The sequence below is a fragment of the Papilio machaon genome, chromosome 16 (assembly GCF_912999745.1).
Source record: "Papilio machaon chromosome 16, ilPapMach1.1, whole genome shotgun sequence".
NCBI lineage: Eukaryota > Metazoa > Arthropoda > Insecta > Lepidoptera > Papilionidae > Papilio > Papilio machaon.
In genome coordinates this window covers 415,156-429,574 of record NC_060001.1, presented here as the reverse complement: position 1 = coordinate 429,574, position 14,419 = coordinate 415,156, and the positions used below count along the sequence as shown (strand labels likewise).

Sequence of the window (14,419 nt, the reverse complement as noted above, 5' to 3'; positions counted from 1 at the left end):
TTGGGATATCTCCAGTCCAAATTTCTAGTAGAATACTTCAAGCTGAGATGTCGCAGTATCGGTAATTCGACGGATGCACGCACGAATTGTTACTGGTCTTTTGTGAATTCAACTTCTTATGTCTCAACTTAGAATATAGAAATAAAAGTATAATAGGATATAAATTATAAATGAAACGCGAAGTTGTCAAGTGCAAAGATTTATGTCAAACCATTTAATTGCTTTGCACTTTTCCATCCGTTTTTCTTACTACTTGCAAAGGTTTCGAACTTGAAAAAAACAATATGAAATTAAGTTAACTTTCGTAGAAAAAAAATGTTTACATTATTTATTTTTTATTTATAATTTCATGTAATATAAAATTGCCAATTCTAAACTTAATGGCATTATAATAATTGTTTGAAAGTGATTCATGAATATATTTGAGAGTCGTTTATACAAAAGCCATAACCATTTATTTACATCTTTCCTGCATTGGACAAAGTGGTAAGTGGCAACGTTTTGGACCTACGGTATAAATGCTAAATTTATAGCTCGCGTGCGCTTCATAAAAACGTAGTGGCTCATAGCTCGCTGCGAGTCGAGTGCTCGAAATGCGAGTGCGTTTTACGTCCATTTGCTTATTAATGTATGAGTTTTAAAAACTCACACTAATTTAAATATATTTTGTTTATGATAATTACCTTTTATTTTACATTAATTTAACAATTTCTACTTAATGTATGTGTGTAATAAATATATTACAATGTAAGTTAAACGTATGAGTGCAAACTAAGTGTCCTATCTCTTTATATCATTGGTGTGAAGTTTTTCATCAGTGCAAAAACATTGAGCTAACAAATGTGAGTCTCTCGATTCCCGCAACTCATTTCGTGCGCGATTGTACGTCCAATTACGAAACAGACAAGTTGTCAGTTAGTGTGAATTAATTACAAAACGCATCAGAGAACTGACATCGATACAATCGTTAATGTCAATTCACATCGCATACGTTTTTTTATACAATTTGCGATTATAATACAGCGGTAATCGCGTTTTTATTCCTTTATTGAAATTAATTCATTCGTTAAAATTAAGATACATTTTGATATGTCACCTCTAGAAGTTTCTTAGTACTACATTGTAGTTGTTACCTCCAGCTGCATATCAATGTCGGACAAACAGTAAAACACGATGGTGTATTCTTAGCACAATTAGTGTGGACTCCCGCGGGACGTCTCCGTTCGGAACCCATTCAAAGAGCAGAGACAATGTTTGTGAGGCGGACGTCCGCCGGCCCGGGGGAGCAGCGGGCAAATATTGCCACTGCATTACCGCCTGCAACGACTCGCTTCTGACCCTAAAACGAATTACCTTGACTTGAACTTTTTTCCCATAATATGTACAACGCCATCTGTTATTATTTTTTTTAAACTTTTGATCGTGAGTATCGGATCTTTTAAAAGATGTTACAAAAAATATAAAGAATAACAAATTGGAGACTTCGTGCTGATTATTTATTTGAAACAATGTCTTAGATTTATGTTTCTTTGAGTTGTTAGTATTAATGATCGTTACAAGTTTTATTTAGAAGTTTGTACATGAATGTCTCGCCGTGGTTTTGTTTGGCAAAGAATTCTATATTTAGTTTCTACTCGGACTAACGATATTATTAATATTGTAAATTTTACTGACGATCTATGAAACGTTAAATAACGTATATCAAAGGTGAAATGTTGGCGTAATTAAATTTTACTTAAATTTAAAAATTAATTTATTTTCTTCTTGGTATTCGAAGAAAAACAAGTTTACGAGGAAATATTTACATTTGAATATAGTCTGATATAAATTCTGGCGTCGGGTTGGTCCTCCGTGCTCTATTTGCAAATTTATCTTTCATCGAAAGGGGGGAGGCAGTAAAAAAAGTTTTGTGTCGCGACGAAGCCATATTTCTCCCGGCTTTCTTCATAAATCGTCAGCATGAAGTGATCTACATAACTCCAAGAATTCCGCACTCTCGGGAACTCTGTATTATATTTTTAAAATCACTTCGAAATCGCAACTGAATTCATTCCATTCACTCGAGAATTAAAAGTGTTTTATTCTTAATTTATAAAAAAAATAATACACGTTTGCTATAATAATCAGGCCAATGTCGTTGCTAAGTCGAAACAAAACCGTTCATTACCGTAAATATAAAATAACTTTTCTGTTAAGTTACAAAGCGAAGTTAGCGAGCTCCGAATTATAACTTCGCCGGACTGCCGAGTTACTGGGGGCGGCATTTTGTAAAGCGACGAAGACATCGCAAGACTTCAAAGATATCTTAGTTTAATACTCCTTTTGTTTTAAGCTTACATTTATGAGAAGGTCGGAGGTGAGGGAAGGGGGAGGTGAACATTTTCTTAATTAAATGAGAAGAATTGTTCTTCTGTAATCAGACGGATTGTTCGAATTAATTGTTAATATTTAAAGACGTCCTCAGGTTCCCGCCATTAACTGAGCGCAATTCGAACGCTCTCGTCTTCTGAATATGTAATTATACTCAAAGTGCTTCGAGTTATTGAAATCTAAATCAATCTTATCTTCGTAAACATTAATTACTTTGATATATCTTACTATGTTACTAATATTATAAATGCCAATGTTTAGATAGATGGATGGATGGATGTTTGTTTGAAGGTATCTCCGATACGGCTCAACGAATCTTGATGAAATTTGACATAGATGTAGAACATAGTCTGAAAGAATACACAGGCTACCTATTAGTTATTTTTCAATTCCTCGAGGACAGAGTTGTGGGTAGTTTCTGTATAAAACACAAATGCTATTTACCAATAAAATTTATATCCTAAATATTTTCTGCATTTATTTAAAAACCGATTCTTTGTCTAACGCACAACATTTATCTGTAATCTAAGTCCGCTTTGAATTCTTTTGAACTTGATCAAAATTCGATTAAAGAGAAACAATGGGGTCCGACGTATCGAGCAGACACGTAACGTGGGAACGGTTCTACGTTTGGGAGTCCGTAAATAATCGAATCGTCTGTTACTACCGACGGATTTGTTGAAAACTAACCTTAATATGTTTATATCACGAACGGGCACTCGAACTGGTAGCCTGCCACTGAATTAGAAACGCCTCCGGACGTTTTTCGGATCGACTATCGAAGTCGAAAAGTTCAAGGTCAAGCAATTGTTTCATACTTGTTCAAATATCTTCCTTATATCGGCTGACGTCATCTTTAATTATAAATAGTCACGCTTCTTGTTACTATTTCAAAAGTATAGAATTTACTTAATAAAATACAGATTGTCGTTTTTATACCTACGTGAAATTATTTAAAACTAGCGCCTTTACAAAATCGTAACGTAATCAATCTAACGACAACAGTATCCAATGCTCGTTAAGTGATAGCATTAAAAAAGTAAACAAGTCAAAAACCGCAATGTTAGTCGCTGTTATCTTGAAGCCGTAACTCCAACGATATACTTTTAACCGCGCGAAAGCAATTTTTATTACCATACTTCCTAAAGGGATGCTCTCAATTCAGTTTTTATGTCCGTACTGACGCAAATATCGAATTGAATTGATTTAGATGATAATACTTACCTACAGATGTATTCTCTATGGCTTAGTGACGCGGATATTTATTATAATATTACTAATATTTATAAATACAAAAATTTTAATGTATGGATGTTTGTTATAAACTATCTTTAGAACAACTCAACGGATCTCGATGTAATTGGACGAATAAAGGCTGCAAGTTTTTTTTTGTTTTGTGTCGCGGGACAGAGTCGCGGTCGACAGCTAGTTATTCATATTAAAATGAAGACAACGACTCCAAGTTAATACAGATGTTATAAATTAATTAAATTTATACAACGCTTCGTTTGCGTCTCCGCAACAATTAATAAACGTAACATAAACAGCAATGAAATTGTTCTGTATTTATTTAACATGAAATAATTATATACTAGTAGTCACCTGTACTTTTTTATCTCTTAAAAAAAACAAAAGTAATATGTAAAATTATTGAAAATAGTTTTGATTTTGTAATTTCATAATCCTATATAAAAAGAAACTAAAAAACTTCTGCTGCATTTTTTTTCCGGTTATTTGATGATAGGTTATTTAACATCAGAGGGAATTTTAAAAAGTAGGTCAACGTAAATTTCCTATGAGATATTAATAAGCGGCTTTAGTAAATTTATTATAATTACACAAAATTGTTATCGAGAAGCATATGTCAGTGTGTGATAATTGTTAAATCACTTGCCCCAATTAACTAAACTGTACAATTAAATTATTATTAAAGATTTCGATGCTAACAGTATTTTTTTTATAAATGTATAGTGATTTAAAAAATCATGTTAATTTTATAAATATTTCTAATTTACTGTAAATTTTAATACATTTCAATTAATTAATTCGTAGTTATTAAACATTAATGGAAATATATTTAATTATTATATTTTAAATGACTTTTATATTTTTAAATACAAAACAAATATTTTTGGACTATAATAATAAATTCCATTTTTAAATGTGTTAATGTTAATATTAAATAGTAGTAATAGTAATAATAGTAGTTGCAAAAGCGCCATACTCCGAGCCGCCAATTTAATCTGGTAGGATTATATTATTATGCGACTAATGCGGCGAAGGGGTCTGAAGTGCGGGGGAGGATGCGCCTGCACACTGTGCGGGGTGTCGGGGTCACTCGCCCAAAAGTTCTTACAGCGGACGGCCGTCCGTTGTAACCGAAGAGGAAAGTTCCAGAAGTCAAGGTATTCTCATCAACAAAATGTTTAATTATGTGTATCCAACCAGTTTATAAAATTGAAGTGATCTTTTCGATTTAAAAAAAATGTCTCATTTTAATTTGTATTTAAAATTGTATATTCGGAACTGTTTAAAATATATTCATCTATCGTGTTACAAATTCGCGTCGTTATCCCCAATAATGATAAAAGATGGTGAGAGCTTATATTTCATAATAAGGTATTAGGATAAAGGACATAACAACGTTAAGATTACGAGTATATTCAGAAAGTCCATAATCTCGCAGCGGCGCTATGTTAATCGCTCGGGTCTACTTTGATAAATTGGGATTTTTATTCAACATGAAATTACGCGCAACATAATCCTCGCAAAAACTCTCTAGCAAAAGCTCCTCCCATTACGAAATTTATGTAATCCTCCCCGTCCCCAACAGGTAGACTTATCTACCTGGAACAATATTGTCTCTAGCTTGCTTTTATTTATTTTTTTAGTGAATGGAATCGATTAGTTGCGTGGTATTTCTGTAGGCAACGTGTGGGATGCTTTTGAGTTACCGTTTGATGTTCCATTTTGAAACTAATTTGTAAATAAAGACTCGTAATGTGTACGTACAGTTTACCATACGTGGTTTTATTTGATTGCTATGAAGTAAAGTTACATACTTGCTGAAATTTTTTTATAAAAAAAAATTAACCAAATGTCATTTTAAATGACAAATTCGTGATCAAATTAGACATTAAACATTATAAAATAAAGTTTAAAAACATCAACCCAATTTAGTGTAAATTCATCAGCAACATTGTATAAGACCTAACATTCCCTTAGCGATAAGTTAACCGATTTTCACTTAGTTGAGATCGTTAAAAGAGAATTTTGAATCCCGCTTTCGCGAGGGGAGTTTGAGTGATTAATTTCCACAGGATTCGTTCGCTCTTGTACACTTGCTGACGTCAGCTAAATCAAACATCAGCTCTTAAGAACATCGCATGTAACTCAATTCACTACTTTACCTAGAAAAATAAAGTTTAACACAATATTGCTTCATGATTAAATCTTAACGATTCTCGGAAATTCAACAAATACGTACATGAAACAATTTAATTTTGAATATGAAAAAAAAAAATCCAGTAGGTGATTTTTTAATTTAATACTAAAAAAATACACCATTACATTAATTAAAAAACATTCTTAATTTTAAATCAACAAAACCAATACTAAGCATAGAAGCTATTTCAAACTCAATAGTCATAATAAAGAAGCCACACTTTTAACCACTGCGCCTCATGTAAGTGACTAAATATTTAAATAAATTGAATACATTAACCTCGTTCCCGCGGCCATTTACAACTAGCTAATACATAACAGCTCTGTTTACACAAACGTACACAATTTGCACTGGAAAATATACAAGCTAATTTCATTTATCCACGCAAATGCTTCTGACAAGTCTAGGCTTTTGAGCAATACCTCGGTATATCTAGGTAGCAACTGTCGGCCGCGTTAGACCCAAGGTCTTTTGTCTATTGTAGACAAAATTACTTAAAATGAGAGCTAGTATATTTAGGAAATTAATTATTAACTGTAGGTGCCTAGTGCGCCAGAATATCGTTTATAATATCTAGATCTATTTTAGATTTACGCTCAAAAATATCCTTACTTACTTTTCAAGTTAATTATGAATTCAAAACACTTTTTATGATATCATTTACCGTAGGTTTCTGAGACCAAAAACTCTGTTTAAAACATATTTTTTTCTCTGTTTTGTCAAAGATTTGGTCTCAGATACCAACGGTTAGTCGAAGTAATACCTGTATTCGAATGTTTCCCTTGCAACTATCGGGATTCGAATGCCGATCCCTTGCCCAATTTCCTGAAGAGGAACTCCCTCCCGAAGGGAGTAAAATTACATGTTTGCCCTCCGTATTATGAGGGTTTTAGGGTGAGGGCATATTACAAAATTATATTTACTACTTTATCGATTGCGGGATTGTTCGTTATTTGGGACAAATAGTTTTAATAAATACGGACGTGTCAGTTGTTAAAGTACCAGGACTTCATAAAAAAGCATGTCTAATATTTATGTAATAAAAACGAATCTGTACTAAGTTAACTGCTAAAATCGCTTAACATCTATACCCAATCTGTTCTTCTTTTCCATAAACAAGTCTACTATTTTACTTAACCATTTTAAATGAAATGTATAACAGAAGATTGCCTATTCACTAACAGCATTACACAAGTAGTAAATGCTAGGAACTCCGACGCGTGACAATTTACAATGCCTGCGAGTTGACTGCTCACGAGATTATGACACCATTGTAGTAAATGTAATTATAGACTTAGGAAACAGAAAATCAATACAGATAGAACAAGTTAAAAGAATTAAAGTAAAGGGTGCGGCAAATAATCTGCCTCTTTAACCAATTAGTCATTTACTTTTATTATAAAGTAAGTACGGGAAGGGGAAGTGGATGGGACGGTGAAAAAGATAAGAAGGGAAAATATCATCTTTTTGTGTTTCCTCTTCCTTCAATTTAAGGTAGGTAACGCATGTGTAATGGATGTCTATGGGCAGCGGTCCCTTCACTATTTCAGCGTATTTATGTAGGTGGCCGTTTAATACCATTCGAATAAAAAAAAAACACGTATATCAGATCATAAATATCAGCATAATCTGTGTCCACACATAATAAAATACCAATCGAAATAAGAATCTTCTCCTTTTTGGAGTAGTTTAAAAATGTAAATAAGACGGAGTATTGCAGGTAAAACAGACACATTAAAAGTGTATAAAAAAGCATTGAACTTGATATTGACCAATATGTATTTACTACTCATGACAAGTAGGTATGTGAAACAAAACAAGTTTATAATGTCTGATAAATCACGTCATATGTCACCAAGCGATAACTAGTGCACAGCTAGCGTACACTGCTAGCGAATAACTACAGCTAGCTATGCCTACCTATAGCAAACTGGTACGGCGAGTGCGCCGCGCATTGAAACCAGTTCCCACAAACCGGTTTCAATTGAACCAAATAAAAGTAAATTGTAAAGGTCATTGCCGATAGCGTACTATCGACTTAGCTTTACTTTGCTTTGCTTAGCGGACCAGAATATTAACTTAAGTAGATACATTATCATGCAAAAACGGTTTTTTTAACTAACTAAGCTTGTTTTCAATTTTATGTTAGTAGATCTCATTTAGCTAAAATTCTTATCATTTAAAATTTAAATTTATCAATGATAACGAAAATTGTAATGTCAGTTCAAATAAGTGTGTTAAAAATCCACAATAATTTCTATTACCCTTTGATTTTTCTAGTTCAAGAGAAACGTAATTTCAACCGTCAATCCGCTCTTTCAATCTTGTTTGTTTGCTATTATAAAAAACTATATAAAAGTATAGTCACTGTTATAGGTAATAATTTGGTAACATTAAGATCTGGTATGGCGTACGTAGACATGTTATTTTATGAAGTCAACATAAATTACAGCAATAATACAGCATTATGTATCTAATATATTATCACAATGTAAGCTTAGTGTTTATTTTAGATAAAAAAATGATTCACGACTTTAGTCTAGTCTAGGTAATAATATTTTCTTGGCAGGTGATCAAATTCAGGTTTATTTTAATGTTGGAATCGAACGTGAAACTTCCTTCGGTATGCATTGATCCGGACGATAGTATGCGCCGCGATGTAGTTAACTTGAACACAGTTATTCGATTAAGTTTACATTAAGACCTTTAAGCTCAGATGTTAGTGTCTAGACGTTGCATCACACGGATTATGAGTACAATTCTCAACTATAGGGAATTTCTTTTATTACTTGTCTACTCAAGTTTTTTTTTTGTTTTATTTCTTTATAATTGTGGGGCGTTGCCGTTGCATCGTATAAATGAATTAATTCCAACATCAAGGCAAGGAACTGATAAGAAAAGCTATAAAGATTCAGAGCTCGGATGTGTTGGAGATTTCTTTTTGGAAAGCGGCCGTGCAGTTTGAGAGGCGGTCGTAAACTTTATCGCTTTCGGTTCGATGCTGAATTAAACAAAGCGAGACTATTCGTCTATCGGGCTTGGATAAACGAGTATTAGGTACTGGGAGTACTTTGAAATAGCCCTTTTAAAAATTATACCTATTAAACCCTGAATATCAAGAAATAAAGATCATTTAATTTAGTTTTGACTGGGGTATTTTGCATTGGATTTTTGTATTAGTAACTTAATTTCATTTATTGCATAAACCTATCCTTACTTATTTTATTAAGTCCAATATAAAATCAACAACGAATGTATAGCTATTTTTAGATATAGTAGAAAAAGAACGATATTGTAAGTAACTTGATCACTTTCCAATCAAAGTTGAGTGATAAAGTTGGCAGTTGTGAACACGTAATCAAGTCAGGTCAGATTAGGAACGATCTGTTTGGTAAAGTTTTCGGTTAACAGAACTATACGTAAAACTTTTTAATACAACGATTTGTGTAAATAATCCATTGATTTTATTAACTCGAAGATATACAAAAAGATTACACAAGAAAGTCGAAAAAAGTTAGATCTCTTATCGGAGAGATGTAACTCTTTACCTCGCATATGTCCAATATTATTATGAAAGTAATAATGATGTGACTATATTATTTTCTATAACGAATTATATCTTTACTAGCTGTCGCCCGCGACTACATCCGTGGAATTAAAAAAAGAAACATTAATAAATAGCCTGTGTTCTTCCAGACCATGTTCTACATCCATGCCAAATTTCATCTTACAGTTCCGGAGATGCCTCCTAACATCCATCCATCTAAACTTTCACATTTATAATATTAGTAAGATTTAATCCTATTAATTTCACGAAAATTGTTTCTAGTCGAGAAATAAGCTAGAATCAAAGTAAATTTCTCTAATTAGTTTGCAAGTTGATCATTTGAAAATATTTACTTTAGTTTAATTAGTTTTTGGAAGCTTCTCAGAAATCGTAATCTTTTAAAAAGTACTTACAAAATAATTAGTTATCAATTTTGTTATAAAGGGAAATAAAATCATCATGGAAAACCTTGGAAAGTAGCTTAATAAATAACCAAGAGTTGTTAAATGGTTACTATATCCCTTAGTGTAGATTTCTCTTATTAAATCTACACTAAAGGTCGTTATAGATAAACATGCATACACTATGAATTTTATCCTGCTATTTCGTTTGAATTTCAGTGCAATTTTGCTGTTGCATTGCTGCAGAAAATTTATTGTTGTTTGTGAGAGTTTCTGTAGGTACCTACACGTCAGGGCTAGAATTTCCCAAGTTGCAGACTTGTGTAACAACCATCCAGTTTGTTGAACAGTGGCCGAAAACAATAGTTTTTTTTCTTTCTCTAATATATTCGACACATTTAATTACGAGTATTTTAAATTGAACATGACATATAACATAGTATGTAAATAATTGAATTTATTTTATTATGGTATATAAAAAGCGTAATTGTGAACAGCATTTGTATAGAGCGAGAGGCGAGGCGAAGCGAGGCAATTCTCTTGAGCAACAATCACCGTTCCCTAACATAATGGTGCCATTAAAACACCACCCACAAGTGTAGAGCAAATTGCATTCGCCGACGTCGCCATGTATTTTACAATCAAACCTTGATTTGCGCACAACTGCTCAGTGCTCACTGCTCACGGTGCATTAGGGTACATAAATTTGTTTACTTAAAACGATAAACTTAAATACGGAAAGGTTTTATACGAAATTGATTTCAAAGGACCATCTTTACGAGCTATTTATTTTATTTATATTTACGGCTTCGTTAACATGAAAATAAAACACAAAGTAAGCACTAAAATATTAATGTTGATTCCTTGATATTTAATATTAAAAATAAAAATAACAACAAAACAAGATGAGCACTCCTTAAATACCCGAGGGAGCTTTTCGTGATTGGAAGTTGTAGGAGAACACGAGTCAAGTTTATATTAGATAAGCACGAAGAAAAAGTTAGCAGTGCTCTTACAGGACGCCTTTTATTTCTAGCGAACGCTTAAAGTAAATTAAAAAGGCGGGCGGAGCGAGTTTTTCAGTCCCAATCGTATAATCTAACAATCGGTTTGGAGAACGGACAATCACAATTGTAGCAATAAAACGAAACGGAGGCGCCCGCAACCTTGGCGGAGTTGTCGCCTCGAACTCGAACTCGCGATACGCGCTGGGTTGCGTGCTCCTAAAACACCCATTAAAAAACTACAACCGATGCGACTCACTTCGCCTCACACACAGATCACAATAATCCCAAAATACCTTTTTTAAATCAACGTAAAATCGCAAGTCTATATACTAGTTAACGACGGAGATCTATTTCACAATACTCATTCAATTAAAATCAATTTATGTACAGTTATAATTTTTTTGTCTGTGATCATCTCGTGACTGTAGTAAATCTTTAGTCATTGTTAAAGTGTTTCTCTGAGCAATGAATCAATATTAATTGATCGCTTCCTTGTCTTGCAGGATAATTTCAGAAGACTGCAACGATGGTGCAATATAGAACCACAATTCGATACGATAGCCGAAAACGATTTTCCTGAATATTCCGTAGAAATGGGCGACAATAATGCACCGTGATTACAATTTCCTAGTAGCGAGCCATCACACGGCCATAGCGTACGTACGAGTAATCGCGCTCGAGAAAGGCCACACACACACGCAAGAGGATGACTAAAAATATTACGAGTTGACATTGAAATGTTAATGCACTCTGCGCTGCGCCGGCGCATTTTACGGGCATTTCGCTCGATTCTTGGCACAACATAAATATCTTGACTACATTTTTATTTTATTTTATTCATTGTTTTGACTGCTATAGCTTCATTTGGGTACTATCGTCCGATATAGTATATTTGATGCGATAATTTGAAAAAATAATGATATCTCGTGTCGTTGCACCAGTGGACGTTTCGCTCGAGTCGAATGGTCGCCGCGACATTTGCCCGATTGTGTTGTTTATCTGTGACGTTTTCGTATCATTTCCTATCACACGATTACTTTCATACGAACTCTGCTGTTGCCACTTTCTATGATCTTAAAAATTTCTAACACCTACTGTTTAGGTTTTTATTAGCTATAAATTTTAATTTATAAAAGCCAAGGCACGTGATGTTCTCGAATACAAGAAACACAGAGAACTGAGAATTGCCTACGTGATTAGAAGCACTTGTGTTCAAAATTGCACAATATTTTTGATAACACATTTTTATTGAATATATTTTAAAAAATGTGGGTAAATTACTATCATCTATTAAAATAATGTTAAATATATTTAAATTATTATTTAAACTAAATGTCTACCTGAAAATAAAAAATATTTTATATTTTTAATTGGTTAATTTTAAAAAGCAATTTAAAATTTTGAATGTAAATTAAAAATGGTAATTTTAAATCGAAAATAAATTAACCATTTTTAAAACAAATTCAATTTTAGTTTTTTGAAATAAAAATACTTCTTTAAAATTAAATTTTTAAAGTTTTTTTTTTTAATTCATAGCCGTTTTTAGCATTTTTTTCTACAATTCTTCTTAGAATAAATTCGTGAAGATGGAAGGGACTTGATCTGGGTCTAAGTGGGATTCTGTTGTAATTCCTGTGCTTCCGTCCTCACTGGATCGCATGCTACAATATCATTATTCCTCGTTAGTAAGCCGTTTAGCGAATTGAATTTCTGGCTGTGTAACCGCCGCGCCGCGTCGCGTCGCCCAATGGATGTTTATTAAGATTATCTGCACGATAATACTCGAACCCTTTTTTACCGACCATTACCTACCTACCGATTTTTATACGACATTTACCTCACTGAATAAATATGATTTTTTCCTTTTTAATTACACAGGTAAATTTTTAACTGGCGTGTGCAGTTCACATTAATAACAATTTATGCAGATTAAAAAAGGGTCGTTTATACGCTATTTAAAAATTTTCTTTTTAAAAAATAAATACGAGTAAGTCGTAAAATATTTTTCTGTTTTCAAAATAGCATCATTTTGTTTTTGCGTATCGATCTACTTATCAATTTTTAGATACGACGCCGCGACTAAAAACATGTTTACAAAACAACTAAAGCGAACGGCGCGTTTTTATAAATGCGATCCTAACAAATCTACGCATTATTTTTATTAATAACACTTTTGAAAGTATATTTTAATTTATATTATTCTGTCTTCATTTCTTCTTTGAAGTTTAAATTCGAAACTCATCTTTGATTATTAACTTGTGTCGAAATTTTAATTATTTTATAGCGAAGTTGAGAGTTTGATGGAGTTACGAAATTGAAAGCAAGTTCCGCAGTTAATTTGATCAAGACGTGTCTACCAAAGTTTTTGGGACTTTACTTTTTAACGCTGTATCCTTCATAGTTAATTATGAAAACTTCGTATATTTTTTTTATTTAGTTTGGACGGTAACTTCGGTCGGTAGTTTTGTTTTCAACTTATAAAAAGTTTTAATGTTGGATTTTATACGCGTTCAACTTTTTTTTGTCATAAAATTATTTTCCATGTTTAATTTGGATTTTTAAAAGCATAAAAGTTTTTCGAATGTAAAATTATTTTTTGTTTGTACTTTTGACTTTTAAATGCATAAATTAAATTATTTTATCTTTGCACTTATAATTTTGATTTTTATTGGCCTAAAACTTTTTAAATATTAAATCATTTTTTCTAGCGCACTTCCTTTGATTTTCGAGTTATTATTCCGCACCTTCTCTGTTATTTTTAAGGGAAATAATTCAATGTAATTGAATTTATGAATGAGCATTTTTTTAAACGTCCCTTATTTTTCTTCTTTATTTTAAAATTTCACTTTGAATTTTTCTTTCACTTTAGGTCACTTGCATAAAGTTTTCACTCACCTGAGTGGCATCAGTATAAGGTGTTGAAGAATTCTTGTCGACCAGTTGCGAACCGAACACCGGTACGCCGCTCGACGTGGGCGTCAAAGACCTCACTTCAGAAACTTGCTGGGGCACCATTTTGCGTTTATCCAAATAAAAAAAAAAAAAAAACCCCAGAAACTAAACACAAAACACAGTTCACGTATTGCACTTAACACTAGCGACTGATGTTCGCAAAATTTTTTTCAAAGTTTATTACTTTCGGTTTAAGTTTTTATAAGAGTCCGAACGGGGAAATGAGGAGCAGCTCGTGTGGAGACGAGGACTGGGGCCTGGCGGCGGGCACACTGCCGGCGACCTCCCAGTACCTGGACACTATCCTCAACACCCGCTCCGGAACGAGTGATCTGGCGCTGCCTTCTTCGCCTGCGAACGGTCCAAAAGTCATAATTTCAGCGGGACGGGACCGCACGGCGAGCGCAGCGGCGGTTGCATTAACGGCGGCTACGTGCGCACTCCGCGACGGCAGTGGATGTACTAGCGCGGCGGCAACGTGCCGAGTGCTGTCAATATACCCGCTCAGCTGTTCGCCCCGCCGCCCGCGCCGCCCGCACCCCGCACCCCCCGCCGCGCGCTCCCCGCACCCGCCGCCCCGCGCACCCGCCGCCCCGCCGCCCCGCGCGCTCACTCGCGTGCGCGCACATATCGCGAGCGCACGCATTATATTTGTATGTGCATGCCATGACTCTTTACACGCGTCACTTCACTATCT

General features: G+C 33.8%; 1 protein-coding gene across 1 annotated transcript in view; it reads right to left on the bottom strand.

Moving 5' to 3' along the window:
- Window positions 1-14,215, bottom strand: part of LOC106715832 (transcription factor Sox-12) — a 66,782-nt gene extending 52,567 nt beyond the window's left edge. Inside the window, exon 1 of the mRNA XM_014509187.2 lies at window positions 13,666-14,215. Coding sequence (XP_014364673.1) covers window positions 13,666-13,785 — 120 coding nt within the window. The 5' untranslated portion in view covers window positions 13,786-14,215. The remainder of the gene's footprint in view (window positions 1-13,665) is intronic.
- Window positions 14,216-14,419: the final 204 nt, after the last annotated feature.